The sequence below is a fragment of the Plutella xylostella genome, chromosome 23 (genome assembly GCF_932276165.1).
Source record: "Plutella xylostella chromosome 23, ilPluXylo3.1, whole genome shotgun sequence".
Classification (NCBI taxonomy): Eukaryota; Metazoa; Arthropoda; class Insecta; order Lepidoptera; family Plutellidae; genus Plutella; species Plutella xylostella.
In genome coordinates this window covers 9,654,205-9,671,445 of record NC_064003.1, presented here as the reverse complement: position 1 = coordinate 9,671,445, position 17,241 = coordinate 9,654,205, and the positions used below count along the sequence as shown (strand labels likewise).

Genomic DNA, 17,241 nt, shown 5'->3' with positions numbered 1-17,241 from the left:
CTTGGTTGGAAACGTAGAGGACAGCATCATACAACAAAATGATTCAGTGTACTGTTGAGTGGCCTTCAGAAACTTTGTATAGCAGTGTGAACACTAAAAATTAAACTCCAGATCTAGATATTATCACCAATGAGTACTTTGGAATTTATGTACAATGTATACCATCGCTCTTACGGTTAAGTAATTAAAACATCGTGATAAAACCTGCACATCTAGATTTTCGAACCCACCAACCTGCAGAGGACCAGCGTGGTAGGAAATGGTCCAAGCTTAGGAGTGGAGTTTAGACCTTAAGGCGATATGCACAAAGGCTCCATTCGAGTGAGCCAGGTGCAGGTACTGACACCCCCACAAATAATATAATACTTAGGGTCTGTTTCACAATGTCTGGTTAGTGGCTACCTGACGGATAAAATACATGCTGTCACTCTCTGTTATAATTTTTTAGACAGTGACAGCATGTATTTTATCCGACAGGTAGCGCCTAACCAGACATTGTGAAACAGGGGCTTAGTATACTATACTACCATTATTTAGTTTCAACTAACAACTCAACCAGCATTCATTGTGTGGATTACTAATGTGTTATATTTTTTTGTATAGCAGTGTGTTTAAACGGAAAGGATAAATAAAAGTTAAATCAGTGTGTAATTCTTTTATTTTTATTGTATTTATTAAATGCCTAACTAATCCTTATTTACATTATGTTCTTTCTGAAATTGGTTATAATGATTTTCACAAACAAGAGATTGTCGGATAATAATTATTTCACATGCCACTGTTTTAGAACAGTTTTATCACTTGTTAACATAAGTCCTCCTTTTCTTTCCGAACATAACGGATCTACACTACATTGCGGCATAGTAACTCGATGTGATGATAGTTATTTTATAATTAATAAGCTTATAAGATTCAAAATTTTAAAACTTTATTTCGCGCCAATTTGATACAGTCTCTTTTGATAAGTTTGACAGCTATGGTACCTCTTTACCTCAGCCGACAGTGGCGCCAACTGGTGAGCAAAAAAACGGTAGTCCCCATTAAGTCAATAGTCTGATGGAATAACTACCGATATCAATTTTGCGCGCATTTAAAGCTATCGTAGCGTATTGCTTCGTCAGCTAGCCAGGTCTCACTCTCCATCTACATAACTCTCCAGGGTAAACATAAATTAAAAACATAATTCGCATAATTATTATATAATAACCACTTTTTAAAAACCCACACACCACATCCCACACTGCAAATCACCAATCAAAGTAATCGAACTCAAAACACGAGTTAGCATTCCCGCAGTGTTCCCTCTCAACCAGCGGGGGGCAGGCGCGGCCGCGGGGCGCGGGGGGGCGCAGCACGCGGCGGCGTCTCTGCTTGTCCCCGAAGCCGCAGGTCGCTGAGCACGGTGACCACTCGCCCCATGGGGAGACTAGGCAGTCGATATCTGGGGCGTAGGAGGCTTAGTTAGTGTTGTAAGGAAGTATGTATATAGGCACTGTTGCTGTTGGAAGGAAGCTACGGGAAACAAGTGACGACGAGAGAAAAAGACAATAATAGGGGGAGGTTAGTTACGTAGCACGGCGACCACTCGCCCCAGGGGGATACCGCGCAGTCGATATTTGTAGTGTGGTAGCCTAAGCCCCAGTTTTACTATACTCTGTTAGATCATAACAAGGTTAGTAGTTGATTTTTGACACATCTGTTAAGAATTTAATATTATGGAGATGAAGTATAATTGATTACAATGTGACAGGGTTGTTAATGATCTCAGACTATGGTGAAATTGGGGCTAGGTTTGATATCAAGAGGCACTGCCTGAGGTCTTTTGAGCAGTTGGCTTTTGTGGTTTAAATGTATACTGACAAAGAAGAAATGCTTTCGAATTGACTTGTACCCTTTACCCAGATCCTCCTCTTCTAGGGTCCCATAGTCTTAAAGCTCCTACTCACCGGTGAGTTTATTAACTGCATGGTGCAGTCTGGATCTAAAATGCCTTGGCAGATGCCGGCCCAGCCCCAGCTTGCGGCCGCGCGCCACCGCCAGCATCACGTCGTCCATGCTGCGGAGGTTGACGCCGAATTCTGGTTCTGTGGTGGTCGAGGTTGTAGTAGTGGTTGTTGTTGTGCTGGAAGTTTGGTACATATTATTGACAATATGTATAGCCACGGTGGACAGGACAGGATCAGACTCAGCATGACCTGAAGGAATTTGTTGAGTGGAATAGAAAGAATATCCATGTTTTGTTTGCTACAAAAAATATTTTTTGGATAATAGAAGCGTCCGTAGTCGATCCAGCATCTGTAGTGGGGTCCACCGACCCAAATTAGGCCAGCGTGGTGGACTAGTCCTGAAAGCTTTCTTTCATTGGAAGGAAACCTGTGTCCCAGCAATGGGGACGTGATGCGTTGTTATGGGGATAATAATAATATGGTGAGTTTGAGAACTGTTTACTACTTACGTAGTCTTAGGAGCTTCAGTGACAACTACAACATTATTTTCAGGGACGTTTGGCCTTGGAGTACCAACTGGATCCTCCTCTAAATCTTTCAATTGTTCCATAGAATCTTTAGTGGTTAATTCTTCAACTGGCTCTTGTTCATCTTTTTCCATAAGTCTTTTATTCTCTTCCTCTGCTAATCTTCTTGCTTCTAACAGCCGTTTTGGGATACCTTTACGGACGTCTTTGCGTTTCAATCTTGCCATGACTTCTTTACGAGCCAGTTCATTTAATTCTTTGGAGGAATACTCTTTGATCTGAAATAGATACACAGAAGTTATTATCATGGAGTGAAACTAGAGTTCAACCACTCTAAATGAACTGGATCAAATCATTCGAATAACATCAAACCAAAACCTGCTGACCGACGAAGAAGCTATATCCAGCAATGGACGATTACGAGCTGATGATGGAACATGCTAACAAACTTATAGGCTTCAGAGTAATCATGAGTCACAGGACAAACCCCTCATCTTAGCGAACTGCACCGTAGTAATCTAGTTATAAGCAAGTTTATAGGTATAACTGTGATATACTAAGATTTGGAGACTCAGGACTTACCTTAGCAAACTGCACCGTGGCAATAGTCGGCAGCGTGTTCAGCTCGGGGTAGTAGAAGCCGGCGGCGGGGTGCGCGGGCGCGCGGGGGGCGAGGCGCGCCACCGCCGCCGCGGGGGCCGTCTCCCAGCGCGGGGACGTGAAGGCCAAGCCTGACGCCGCGCCGCCGTCTAGCGGGTCTAGCTGGAAGTGGGATAGAAGGATGATTTGGCAGCGCTGATTTACATGAGACCGAAAATTAAGTGTACTTTGACGGTCGAATGGTGTAGTGGTTAGTGACTCTGACTGCTATGCCGAAAGTCCCGGGTTCGATTCCCGGCTGGGGCAGATATTTGTTTAAAGGCACATATTTATACTCGGGTCTTAGTTGTGTTGATATTTATATTTAATATGTATCTATCTATTTATTTGTGTAGATATCATATAATATCAGCTGTCCGATACCCATATCAAAGGATCTGCCAACTTTGGGGTCGGATGGCCGTTTGTGAGATGTCCCCACATATTAATTAATTTATTAAAGTAGTAGCTGATGTTTAAGGATAAGGTAAACCGTACAGTCTGGAACAAAGAAACCTGACAACTCAGCTCCATTCAGCCTCTGACAATGCTACTTCTTTGAGTCGCGTCAGGTGCAATTGCCCCGGGCTGTACAAAGTACATAACATAGCCAATATAACTTGCATCAAGAGTGATCTCCTCAACCCAAGCCGCGTCCACGCAGAGGTCTACACTGTCCACCCCCACGAACCAGTCCGGGGACGGCACCAGCCGACACATCAGCGACACCTGGAGCATACAAACAAACATTAGCAAAAGTAGCCAGCCTACCTTCAGGTGGACTTTCACCAAAAGATAAAGGTATTTAGTCAACCGTCAAAAAAAATATCAGTAGAAAACGAAATTAAAGTTGGATTTAATACAATTTTAAATCTGGATCAGTATCAAAATTGGTCTCGACACTAGGCTATATAAAATACTTACCTTCGTACGTTTAGAGTTTGCTGAAAGTCATCCTAAATTAATAATTGTGGCGCAGTTTTTTTTTGGTTAGTGACCCTGACTACTGAGCTGAAGGTCCCGGGTTCGAAATTGCTAACCTTACAAAAAACAAACCACACTCACAACCAAAAACACACACTCACCAAACTATGCCTGCCATCAACAAACACCATGTTCCCCGTCTCCCCCTCCCCGCTCTTCACCCCCGGGGCGGAGAACTGGTCGTACACCTCCCCCCGCCCCTCGCCCTCCTCGACCAGGGCGGGCAGGGCACCCGTGGCAGTGTACTGGAGGACTGAGGGACGGGAGACCAAGCCGACGCGGTGTAGGGTGTAGGATGAGTTGTGTGATTGACCTGTAGTTAGTTGTACACAAAAACATGGACAAAAATTAAAAAAAAATAATAATTGTCTAACACATATGAAAGTAATTTATGAAAAGAACAACTTATAAATAAATCAGCACAAAATCGCCTTATTGCTTAAGGAAATCTCTACCAGACAACCTTTTAAGAAGTAGAAGGAAGTGAGGTCTGCTGTGATATACACTGGAGCTGGGCTAGAGTTTGTCGCCGTGGAGAAAGAATTAGCTTAGCTTGGGATTGGGGCCCCGGAACATTTGTTTCAACTCGGGGCGGCAACTTTCATGCACACTTTTACAGCAAGTTACAAGAAAATCATGCTACGCGATGCAGGTCTGTGAATATAGCAGCAGAAACTAGCAGCAATTTTTGTATGGCCAAAAAAAGGCAATTGTAGCAAAATTCTGTTAGCACTACATGCTAGAGAATATATCAATGAACTTATAGACATATATCACATTTACCAACGTGCTCCGGGAGATGAATTACGTCACAATTACTTTACGGCGTGGCGTGCGCCTTATAAAGTGCAGCTAGCAGCAGTTACCAGTTTTGCTAAACTGCTAGCTGCGTGTCCTAAGGCGCGGGTGTGTGACGATGACGTCATGTCATCCAAAATCGCTGCTGGCTGGCAGCGATTTTAATAACGCCGAAGTAATTGTAATGTAATTAATCTCTGGGAGCACGCTGTTAAATGTTTTGTATGCCCATAAGTTCATTGCAGTGTCCTCTATCATGTAGTGCTAAGCGTATCGTGTAGAATTGGTATTTTTCTTAATAATTATGAAAAAATAGTCGCCCATATAGGAAAATTTTATGTTAATCAAGTTAAAACTTGATAAGAACTAAATCTACCACTCACCGAGTGTATGTAATGGATAGACGATGGTATATAGATCGTAGCAATAACTATAGTGTGGCAAGTTACTTGGCGACCCTCCTTGCGGGGTGAAAGAAGTGGCGGGGGCGAGGTAGCACGACATGCTACACACGTAGAAAAGTTTGCCCAGATTAATCTCGCGATAGCTTGTAACTATTTCTGACGTAAGTAAAATTTTATTCTATGAGTGTTCCCGTAAATGTCATATTTAGCTTAAAATGTATAGTTTGACAGCATTAAAATTTGGATGTTTACCTTCAGAATATCTACCAATTGGAATTTATTTTTGTAAAAGTGTTTTATTTTATAAATCAATTTCCATGTCACTTTCATGTTCACTCTCTGTTTGAACTTGTTCATCGTCGTCGTCATCCTCATCTTCATCATCGTTTTCATTAACTTCAATTATAAATCTAAGACAAAAACCAAAAAACATTATACCTACTTTAAAGTATAATGTACTAGAGTACGCCAGTCATATTAGTTCAGTGTACACCTATAATATTTTATGTTTAATTTATATTAAATTATAAATAAACAATAACATACCTGTCCAATACATCGTCAAATACTCTATCAGATTTATAATATTCGTCTTAATTTTTTATGACATGGTCGTCACAATTTCTCCACTTTTCAGGCGAATAATTAGAGAAAAGCAACTCTAAGTCTTTTATCTCTTTATCTAAGTTAGAGTCAATCGACGTTCTTGCGAGCTCGCCTTTCACGTACCGCCACACAAGTTCAATAGGATTTAATTCCGGGTGGTATGGGGGTAGGCGAAGCACGATATGACCATTTTCTTTCAAAATTTCATCAATTTTGTAATTTTTCTCTGTGTTTTGCTCATTAATTACTTTCATTAAATCACATAAATTTTGGTTGCTTTCCTAGTTACAAGAACTGACAACTGACGCACTGTCATATGGACTCTTCGTCTTTGTTGTTTACTTTTTCGTATCTGACTGCGCAGTACCAACCTTTAGCCGCGTAGCATGACTGATCCGGTACGCTGTTCTACAAGAAGCCCCTATATTGAGATATTATACAATTTGTTGTTTTTAACGTTATTTTTTTGACGAATTATAGATACCTAATAATAATATAACGATAATATTAAAATGGCCTCAACACTCATCCTAAGACTAATGGTCTCAGGATCAATGATCTCATGTGGGTCGCACTCAAATTATGACAGACTATATAAGACATGTGGCCGCCTCGGCTGCGCGGCCGAGACTGCCGTAACAATGACATGCAGTGTGTAACAGGTGGCGAAGGATGGCGAAAAATAAAGATGGCTGGCACTTTCACTTTATTTTATTTTCGGGCAGAGGTTCCCCTTAACTAGGTGTCTAGGTGACGGTGCAGTAAAGAGTGAGGCTCTCTCGGCCCTTACATCTAGTTTTATAAGAACTCCCAACAATTTGAAAAGTATCGTAATCAAAGCGGAAATGGAAACGCTTACAGTATCTGGATATTCTAAATATTAAAATTATATAATCCAAAACAACTCGTAAAATCATTAATCATTTAGATTATAATTACTACATATTAATTATATTTTTTAAATGGTTCTTTTAATTATATAACAAAACTTGATACTTAATTTAACTGTTCCGGTAGTATAATGACGCCACTGTCGCTAGTGCGAAAATAATGTAATATTATAAAGCTATTTATAACTGTATATTTATAATTTCAGATATAAATCATATTCTATAAACCTTAACAATAATTTGATCAACATATAAACAATAATTCAAATCCCTACTAATATTAGAATGTACATCCGGTAGTGACGTAGCTACTGCTGGGATGCATTCGCTAACACTCGGCCATCCTGGAAAGCGCGTGTCCCACGTCGCTCGGGCTGCACCCTGGAGTCTCCACCGCTGCCGCTGCCTCCATTTTGTATCTGAAAAATAAATAAATTCAGGCAGAAAATTGGTCGTCGAATAAAATATAAAGTGGAGTGATGAAGTATACTTATATTATTGAAAGTGAAGCAACATCTCGTTCCTCAAGCGAATGGTAAGTTAGTAAAGTATAATATGTATATTCAATTGCTTTCATGTCTACATTTTGTTCAAGTCACACAGACTTATTTTTTATTAGTAAGTACCCCTCATTGTTAAAACATGTCACACAGACATTTTTGATCTCATGGACTTATTGGCTGTCACACAGACTTTAAATAACACCTAGCATTGTCACACAGACTTTGTTGCATCTAGAATTGTCACATAGACCCATTATTATGTTATACACATCATCACACACCATGTGCTTGCTTCTACGTGTCACATAGACCTTAAGAGCTAAGTATGTTTAAAATTCGCAAGGCGCCATGACGTCACACAGACTAGTTTTGCCACATAGACTTAGGTTAGGTAACGGTTATCAATAATGCTATATATGTTTTTAATTGCAGTTTACCGCATGAGAAGATCTTCGTGGAGTTGCAAGTATTCAGCCAGATAATGTACCTACTTATATCCATAATATTGTTTGTACTGTTTACCATATATTCAAAATACCAAGACTCTGTAAATCATTATTTCTATTAAACATACTATTTGGCCTGCTTTTAATTTCATACTCGTACACAAGATATAAGTTAATAGTCAGTGAATCAAGCCTATAACATCATAATTATTCGACATTATTTTGCAAAGCTCTATTTTGATTATGAACAGTCTATTTACAGGATTAACTTCTACTTATTTTATACATCATTAACTCTCTAGCAAGTCTATTAAATCATCTCTATCCACATCTTTATCACTAGATGAACAGCTATCTGCATCGGAAACACATGATTTATATGGTCTTAATACTTCACCCCGAACAACTGCACTGAATTTCTTATATCCTTTCATCCCTTTTACACTACATATTGTATAACGATCTATGTTTGGTTCTGCCTTGCATACCCTGTACGGCCCGCTGTACGGACTTTTCAGTTTTTGTGAAACTTTTGCTGTCGTTACTCTACTAGCGCCGCCTTTCCACAAAACTAATTGACCTACTGTGTATTTTTTGCACTTCTTACGGGAACGATCGAATCGACTTTTCATTAGTGTCATATTCCTATCAATACGTAACTTTGCGTTCTCTCTCCTATCTTTTAAAGCTTCCTCTTGAGAAGTAGGCCTATTAGTAGGGTAGGCCGGCAAACGGGAGTTTTCGTGTCCGAACATAAGTTTGAATGGGGGGAATGAGGTAGTAGCATGAGGCGTATTGTTGATTCCCCACACAATATCAGCAAGTTTATCGTCCCAAGTACTCTCGCTCTCAGACATTGTATTGAGACCATCTATGATAGTGCGGTTGACACGCTCAACTTGGCCATTCGACCTCGGACTAGCTATAGCATTGAGAATGTGTTTAAATTGGGTTTCTTCCGCGAACTGCTTAAAATAACGACTCGTAAAGGCCTTTCCTCGATCTGTAATGACTCTATTTGGATTTCCAAACATTGTAATAATTTCTTTCATGTGTTTTACTGTTTCTATAGAGCTGCAGTTTCTGACAGGTCTTGCAAACACGAATTTTGTGAAAGAGTCTATTACCACCAAGATGTATGCATTTCCTTTTCGAGTTTTTGTAAAGGGGCCTAAGTGATCTGCATGCAAAGTATGCATGGGGATCGGTTGTTTTTCGATTGGGTATAGCTCACCCTGCGCTCTACCATACTCTGACTTGCCATATGCGCACTGTAGACAGGAATTCAAGTATTTTCTGATAAACCGTGTCATACCCGGAAACCAAAATTGTTCCTTAATAGTTTTCTCGCACCTATCAAACCCCGGATGTCCTATTTGATCATGGTACTTCTGTAAAAGGCCATATTTTGCTAATTTTGGTATTACAAAGCGTTCTCCGTGCAATGTTTTTCGGTACAAAAGATTTTCTTTCAGAATATAATTGTTGGTTATATCTGGGTTGGTTGTATTTTCTCGTAATTGGGTAATAATATTTTGTAAATTATCATCCTGTAACTGAAGGGTCACAAGCCAATCAGACTCGTCTATTTGGTACACGTTTTCAGTGACAGGGTTCCTACTAAGCGCGTCTACGTGTTTCATTCGTTCCCCCGGACGGTACTCTATTTGCAAGTCAAAATCCTGTATAGTAAGCCACCAACGGGCAATGCGTGGTATTAAGTCCTTTTTAACCAGTGTAGAACGTAAAGCTGCGCAGTCGGTAACAACTTTTACTGGTATTCCCGTTAAATAAATTCGAAAACGTTTTAACGACTCTACAACCGCTAAAGTTTCTAACTCATAGCTATGATAGAACTGCTCCTCTCTAGTAGTAACCCTGCTAAAATACGCAATTGGTTTTAAGGATCCATCAGGCTGTACCTGCATAAGTATACCACCTAATCCTAGTTTGCTGGCATCGGTATGCAGTTGGGTCTCGGATTTACTATCGTAGATACCTAGTACCGGTCTTTCAATCAGCCGTTGTTTTAGAGTTTGAAATGCGTTTTCCTGTTCTGGACCCCACTGCCACTCTACGTCTTTTTTTGTCAAACGCGTTAAGGGTAGAGCAATTTCAGCGAATCCGCGGATAAATTTGCGAAAGTACGAGGTTAATCCAATAAATTGTCTGATCTCGTGGACATTTCGAGGTTGACGATACTCGGAAACACAATTAATTTTGTTTTGACCTGGTCGTATAGTACCTTCAGTAATTTCGTGACCTAAATAGTTGACACTAGTTTTTAAAAACGAACACTTTTTTAGGTTCAATTTTAAATTGGCTCTTTCGAGAAGTTCCAAGACACGTTCTAATAATTCTAGTCCTGACTCTACAGTAACGGTTGGTAGCATGACGTCATCAAGATACGTTGCTACGTCATTTCTGACGTCATGTAGAGCTAGACGTATTAATCTAGAGAAAACTGCGGGAGCATTAGCTAGACCAAACGGCATTTTGAGGAATTCGTACTGTCCCGACGGTGTAACAAACGCAGTTTTAGGTACTGACTCCTCTGATATTTTAACCTGGTAATAACCTTGGGCGAGGTCCAAGGTCGAAAAGTAGCATTTTCCCGCTAATTTCGTAACTTGGTCATCAATATTTGGTAACGGATAGCGATCTTTAATAGTTTGTGAATTTAGTGCTCTATAATCAATGCAGAGCCGGTAATCTCCATCTTTCTTTTTTACAAGTATAACGGGACTTGCATATTCAGACATCGACTCACGAACAATTTCCGAATCGATTAAATCCTGCACCTTTTCATTAACTATTTCGTTTTCTTTATGTGACAATCGGTATGGCTTAAAATGAACTGGTTTGTCAGTCGTTGTCTGAATTTGCATCTTAATTAGATCTGTGCAGCCTAAGTCTTTTGTATCTTTGGCAAACATATGACTATATTTACTAAGCAAGGTCAATAATTTATCATTATCTTCTCCTGAAAGTTCACCTATGTCAATTTCGTTAGGATCTAATAATGGCACGTTACGTGTGGACTTTGTATGTAATTCAACAGCCATGACGTCGCGAAAATTATCAGGAACCAGCGAAACAAGCTCGGCTCGGGCCACTAATTTATGGGCTGGTAAAGATATGACCTCATCACTTAAGTTAATGAATTTCAAATATCCCTCGATGCAGATAACTCGCCCGGGTATAGCATAGCACATCTGACCGTTATGAACATATATCGAATTAGTCAGAAAACAACAACTATTGTCATTACTTTCAATATCTACAAATACGTTAATGTAACAGGCGCTTTGAGCTGGTATTTTAACATCACACTTGAGATACACACAATACTTTGAGTTGAAATCATTGTCCTCTAGTTTACAATTCATAAGACAGTTTTCTACTTCCTTAGTTTGTACGAACTCTACAGTATTTGTAGTAGTGACTAGACTAATACCAGGTTGATTGATCATAGACTGTCCTATGATTAGATCTATATCTGATAAATCGTAATCAGTAATTTCAACTTCTCCACTTAAGCAAATATCATCTATTGATACATCTATGCGCGTTCTGCCTAACGATTTTATATGAGCACCCCCAAATCCTCTCATTACTATATCCGATGGAACGACATTAAGATCTAGCATTTTGGCCCGCTTTGATGTAAGTATATTCAATTTACTGCCAGTATCAATGAATGCTAATAGGACAATCGCACCAATGTAAACTAGTCGTTTATAGATGTCCTGACAGGTACTGATAGTTGTAAACATAATACGACTCACCCGTGATGTCGCCTGCTGCACCGGTGCCCGAGATGAACTTGGGGCGGATGCAAACCAGCAGGTGGTAGAGGTGTGGCCGGCCCGCTGGCAGGTGTCGCAGCGTTGTTGAGTCCGGCAGTCCCGTGCGTCATGTCCCACTCGTCGGCACGCGTAGCACCGCTTCACTCCAGACGGCTGTGATGTTGCGACATATACGTCAGTCGCGCCTCTTCTCCATGTTGACCGCTTGGTTGATGCAGCCGCTTCGACTTTTCGGTAGTTTTCTAGTGACGACAGGTAGCCGTAATAGAGAAGCTCAGGTGTTTCGCATTGATACGCTTTAGCATTAGCGCGCAGTTCCACAGGCAGACCACGAATAATGCATGAGATTGCACTTTCACCTTCTATTTCACACTTTTTGAGGAGTGAAACTTTGTCGTGGAAATAGTTGGTCATGGTTTCCGTGTCCCTTTTTGTTCTGGACAACATGGCCTCAAGACGATCCACGTAGTCAGTTGATCGTGGAAATGCAGTTCGTAGTGCACTTTTCCAATCTTCCCAGCGTAGATTGTAGTTTTCTAGCTCGTCATACCAACGTCGAGCCGAACCTCGCAGGCGGAGTTGCATCACGAACTGCTTCTCGGTCGCGTCCCATCCGTAGACGTCTCCCAGCTGGTCGATCTTGTGTAGCCAGCTACTGACGCTGCTGTTGCTGTCTTCTGGTCGAAATTTTGGGACTACTTCAGCGTCGGCATGTGTGACTCGCCGTCTTTTCGTCGGGGCAGGCATGGCGTCGTTGGAAGAAAAAAAATTTTCTTCGTTTTCTTCGTCGTCGGTGGTGGACACGTGGCTGATTGTCCTCTTCTTCATGCCCAAACCAGCAGCATATGGGCCGGACATCTTGGGCTGATCCCACTTCTGAGGTGTAACAGGTGGCGAAGGATGGCGAAAAATAAAGATGGCTGGCACTTTCACTTTATTTTATTTTCGGGCAGAGGTTCCCCTTAACTAGGTGTCTAGGTGACGGTGCAGTAAAGAGTGAGGCTCTCTCGGCCCTTACATCTAGTTTTATAAGAACTCCCAACAATTTGAAAAGTATCGTAATCAAAGCGGAAATGGAAACGCTTACAGTATCTGGATATTCTAAATATTAAAATTATATAATCCAAAACAACTCGTAAAATCATTAATCATTTAGATTATAATTACTACATATTAATTATATTTTTTAAATGGTTCTTTTAATTATATAACAAAACTTGATACTTAATTTAACTGTTCCGGTAGTATAATGACGCCACTGTCGCTAGTGCGAAAATAATGTAATATTATAAAGCTATTTATAACTGTATATTTATAATTTCAGATATAAATCATATTCTATAAACCTTAACAATAATTTGATCAACATATAAACAATAATTCAAATCCCTACTAATATTAGAATGTACATCCGGTAGTGACGTAGCTACTGCTGGGATGCATTCGCTAACAAGTGCACGCGTTCCCCTCCACCACTACCCCTCCCGCTACCCGCTGTCGTCTTGGGTGCCTCGTCCCCTCCGCGTCTTTCACCCCGCAAGGAGGGTCGCCAAGAAACTTGCCAATCTATACTTTACATACGTACATGGTCAAGGGACTTCAAAATAATGAATTAAATTGTAAGTAACTGAAAAATAGTCACGCTAGGAAAGAATGTGAAGGAGTTTTTCACTGATTCAATTATCAGTACCGTGGTCTAGTTGGTTAAGAGATCTATACGTTTGTCCTTATCAGTCGTTGGTTCGCGACACACCGCGGATCTTTCTTTTGTTTTATGTTATTAGTGTGAAGCGTTTTTCTTTTTGTATTTTATTTATTTTGATAGTGTAAAGCGTTTTTCTTCTTTTATTTTATTTTGATAGTGTGCAGTGTTTTGGGATTTAACGTTTAATGTTTTTGATGGATGTTCGACATGTTAAACTGCTCAACATTAAATTTAATTTTGCTAATGGGTGCAGATAGGAAAATATTATGTTTTGTAAATAAAGTTAAACCTTGATAAGAATAAAAATCAGCAAGCTGGGTGTGTACAAACATAATTATATATTAAGTATAACTCATAGGTGACACATCTCATAAAAGCGCCATCTATATACATTTTAATTAACTATCTTGTACTCTTTAATACATATTATGTGTAAAATGACGCAGACGCAATGATAATTAGCATTAGGCCTAACCTACGTATTTGATGATGAATTGATGACGCATCATGATGCTATGAACTACTAAGTGTATCAATAAACATCAAAATCAACTATACCGTATGACAACTTACGTTGAAATAATAATTACATTTAAGTATTATATATTGATCCAGTAGCTAGTTAAAATAATTTTATTTATCAGTGTATGTAAATAAAAGTTACCGAGACAAAATGTTTTTATATTGTTCAAATCCACATTAGAAACTACATCAGCATATTAAATTATTTTTATTTTATTGCGATGAGTGTTGTTGCACGCTACTGACCAACAGATGGCGTTACTGATATCTTAAATGGTGTATTTAGAGATATTTACTTCTCGACGAGAGAGACCAATCTTCAAGGGATTTGAGTTGACGTGCAACCCACCCTAAGTGTAGTCAGAGATATAAGGGTGTATTGCATGATGAATCGAAAGCAAACATATACTTGCACATTCCTTCAACATCCCTCAAATTGTAAGTTGTTAAATTAAACACATTTTATACACATTCACTTTATATTTATTTAAACAACAAATTAATCACAGTTTGTTTATTTAAGTCTCTTTCCTAGAATAACCAAATTACCTAAGTATATGTTTTCTAAAGTCAGATATCCACTGCTGACTAAATCATCTTGGAAAACAACAAAGCTTTAATAAAACTAATAATATTAATGATAAAAGCCTTATTTCCCATATAAGTCTTTGAGTATTCTCATAATCATTCAGTAACAATCAAGTTATTACATAATTAGAACTATTCCTCCTTTTTCTCAAGAGCCTAGAAAAAAGTATATAACTTAGGTACCATGTTGATGCATTTAAAGACATGTTTTTGTTATATTAAGTAGGATTCATTAATGAATTACGATTAGGAATACTATCTACATTTTTCCACAACTCAAGTCCTGCTTCTATGAATGCCATTCATCTGGCATTGTGGGCCTAATTTACAGCAGTTTGTGTATTTCTTGCTGCAGCTACCATTTCCATGGTGTCCGCCTTCTTGCTATCGCATTGTATCTGCTCGCGCTGCAAAACCATCATGTCTCCTTTGGCTTCAGCCTCTGCGCTGGGAGTTCCTGAAATTTTGAAAGATGTTTAATGGATGTAACTATATAGGTATTCTATAATGTACTTTTTAATTTCTATGAATATAGGGGTATGTATCATCATCATCAGTCAATATTCATCCACTGCTGGACATAGGCCCCTCATAGAGGGTATGTATAATTTGTATTTTTAATACTCATGGCGCCCTTTTTTTGACTGGAGTGGGAGTAGGGCTACAGCTCTCTTCATTCTCAGTAGAATCTGAATAAGGCAAAAATGAATCAAGTTTTTTGTTATCTATACTAAGGCTTATATCTATCCAGTGCCTATAACACTTTTATTCATTAATAATTATACACACTTACACATAATTTCAATTCCGTCGGGCAAAGCACTATTTGTAGCAACAGCATCAGCATTAGTCACAGTGGCGGTGCGGCATTTTCATCACCAAGGGGAAGCACCCTGTAATTAAAAGGGTAGCACCAAATTATTACCCTATCATTAATAGTCATAGAAAGCAGCCCGCTTTAACAACTTTCTAAAGGCCCCCATTCACGGGCGTACCAAATCAGCGTGTGAATGGGTGGGTGCGTGCAGCTCGCGGTAGAGAAATAGGTTATGTGCCTTGTGTATAATGCCATAAATAGCTTTGTCAGTAGTAATTCTAAATCAATTCGACATAAGTAAATAAATTTCATATTAGGTACAATACCTTCTGAGTATTGCAATCTTTATATTCAAACCATCTAGGTATATTGATACTTACTTTGGATCTTCTTCTTCTTTTAGTGCCTCTCCACTACTGGAGGTTGGCAGTCAGCTCTGCATACTCCTCTCTATTCTTCGCCAAGCGCATCAGCTGTTCTACGCTGACCACTCCCGTCCATTCTCTTACGTTACGGAGCCACGACTTTCTCCTTCTGCCCACACGTCTTTTCCCCTCTACCTTGCCCATCACAATGACCTGAAGAAGTCTGTATCGATCGTGTCTGAGCACATGTCCAAGATAGCTTGTCTTCTTCAGTTTTATGGTCAAGGTGAGTTCTCGGGATCTTCCGACGCGTCGCAGAACTTCTTCGTTCGTCACTTTATGGACCCAACTTATCCTCAACATTTTTCTTACTTTGGATACTTAAAAGAAACTTCTTGAGACTTTTTCAGTTCAAACAGTTCAGACAATTTCGGCTAAAGTTTTCAACAGAAAAAAGAAAATAGTAACTGTCAAAAGTGACAAGACTTACACACATATAGTGCCACAATCTTATCTGTTCCGGTGGTCAAAATGTGCAACTAACGAAACGTCATTGTCAAACATCATTTCATACTCTGTGCGTTATTTGAGTTGTCAATTTCAATTGTTGTTATTTAATTTGTTTTGTGATTTTCTGGGTGAAATACTATCAAAAGCGCTGTAATGTAATGCAAGAAAAGTAGTACTATATATATTGGCTTTTATGCAGGAAGAATAACGTATTCAGGCGCCTTTAATTCCGTTTGAAAAATTGGAAGAACGAGTTGCAGCGGCTACAGGTTAGTGTTGCCAAATATGACGAATAATTTTACCCATATACTCCATGTAATTTTATGTAATATTTTCCAGAGAGGCCCGTGCCCCAGCAGTGGGGACGGGATGAGTCGTGATGATACTCGTGATGAAAATTATATAATCTTTATTTTTCTTTGATTACAGGTGTGATGACATGACATGATACTTTAAATCTTAGGCAGTATACCAAGAAGAATTTCGCGCACCTGCAGCGATTTTAGACGAAATAATGATGATTTATGACATGTCATTGTTTTCCCAACCAATCAAGAGTTGGCTGAAAGAAATTTCTATTTGGCAATTAGCCTTTGGAAGGAGACCCGTGCCCCAGCAGTGGGGACGTGATGGGTCAAGATGATGATGACGATGATGTATTAGCCTTTGCACACTGTCTGAATTTATTTTAATTGTATGCTATTGTTTCTTGTTACTTTAGAAAATGTAAAATAAAGTGTTCAAAAATAATAATAATAATAATACTTAATTAATTGTTTTTTTTAAGTCTATCTATCTCGTTATTCCCACGACCCACATATATTACCTATAGCATTGTAATCTAGATTTAGGGTCTGTTCCACAATGTCTGGTTAGTGGCTACCTGACGGATAAAATACATGCTGTCACTTTCTGTTATTATTTTTTAGACAGTGACAGCATGTATTTTACCCGACAGGTAGCGACTAACCAGACATTGTGGAACAGGGGCTTAATCTCCTATATCAGAAGCAGAACATAATCAGAACTACACTGAAACAAATGTCGTTTGATATATTATATCCACTTTCATTTACTATCGACCCTATATTTTGATTTATCTATAGTACTATACTTATGAATGTACCTAATTATTACAATAGGTAATAGCAGAAATGCATTGTCGTTTAAACCAGAAATAGG

General features: G+C 39.2%; 1 protein-coding gene and 1 long non-coding RNA gene across 3 annotated transcripts in view; both read right to left on the bottom strand.

Annotated features, from left to right (window-relative positions):
* Positions 1–1,227: 1,227 nt before the first annotated feature.
* Positions 1,228–17,241, bottom strand: part of LOC105394983 (spondin-1) — a 47,971-nt gene continuing 31,957 nt past the window's right edge. The window contains exons 2-7 of the mRNA XM_048629518.1: positions 4,198–4,409; positions 3,737–3,841; positions 3,056–3,235; positions 2,456–2,751; positions 1,947–2,122; positions 1,228–1,441 (exon numbers count right to left, since the gene is read on the bottom strand). Coding sequence (XP_048485475.1) covers positions 1,248–1,441; positions 1,947–2,122; positions 2,456–2,751; positions 3,056–3,235; positions 3,737–3,841; positions 4,198–4,409 — 1,163 coding nt within the window. The 3' untranslated portion in view covers positions 1,228–1,247. The remainder of the gene's footprint in view (positions 1,442–1,946; positions 2,123–2,455; positions 2,752–3,055; positions 3,236–3,736; positions 3,842–4,197; positions 4,410–17,241) is intronic.
* On the bottom strand, positions 14,245–15,606 carry LOC125490403. 2 transcript variants are annotated; one of them, XR_007267663.1, is made up of 3 exons: positions 15,565–15,606; positions 15,161–15,260; positions 14,245–14,824 (listed from the first exon to the last, which is right to left on the bottom strand). It is a non-coding gene; the product is annotated as an uncharacterized LOC125490403 (long non-coding RNA). The 2 variants fall into 2 exon arrangements; XR_007267662.1 differs by lacking the exon at positions 15,565–15,606 and having other exon boundaries at positions 15,161–15,386.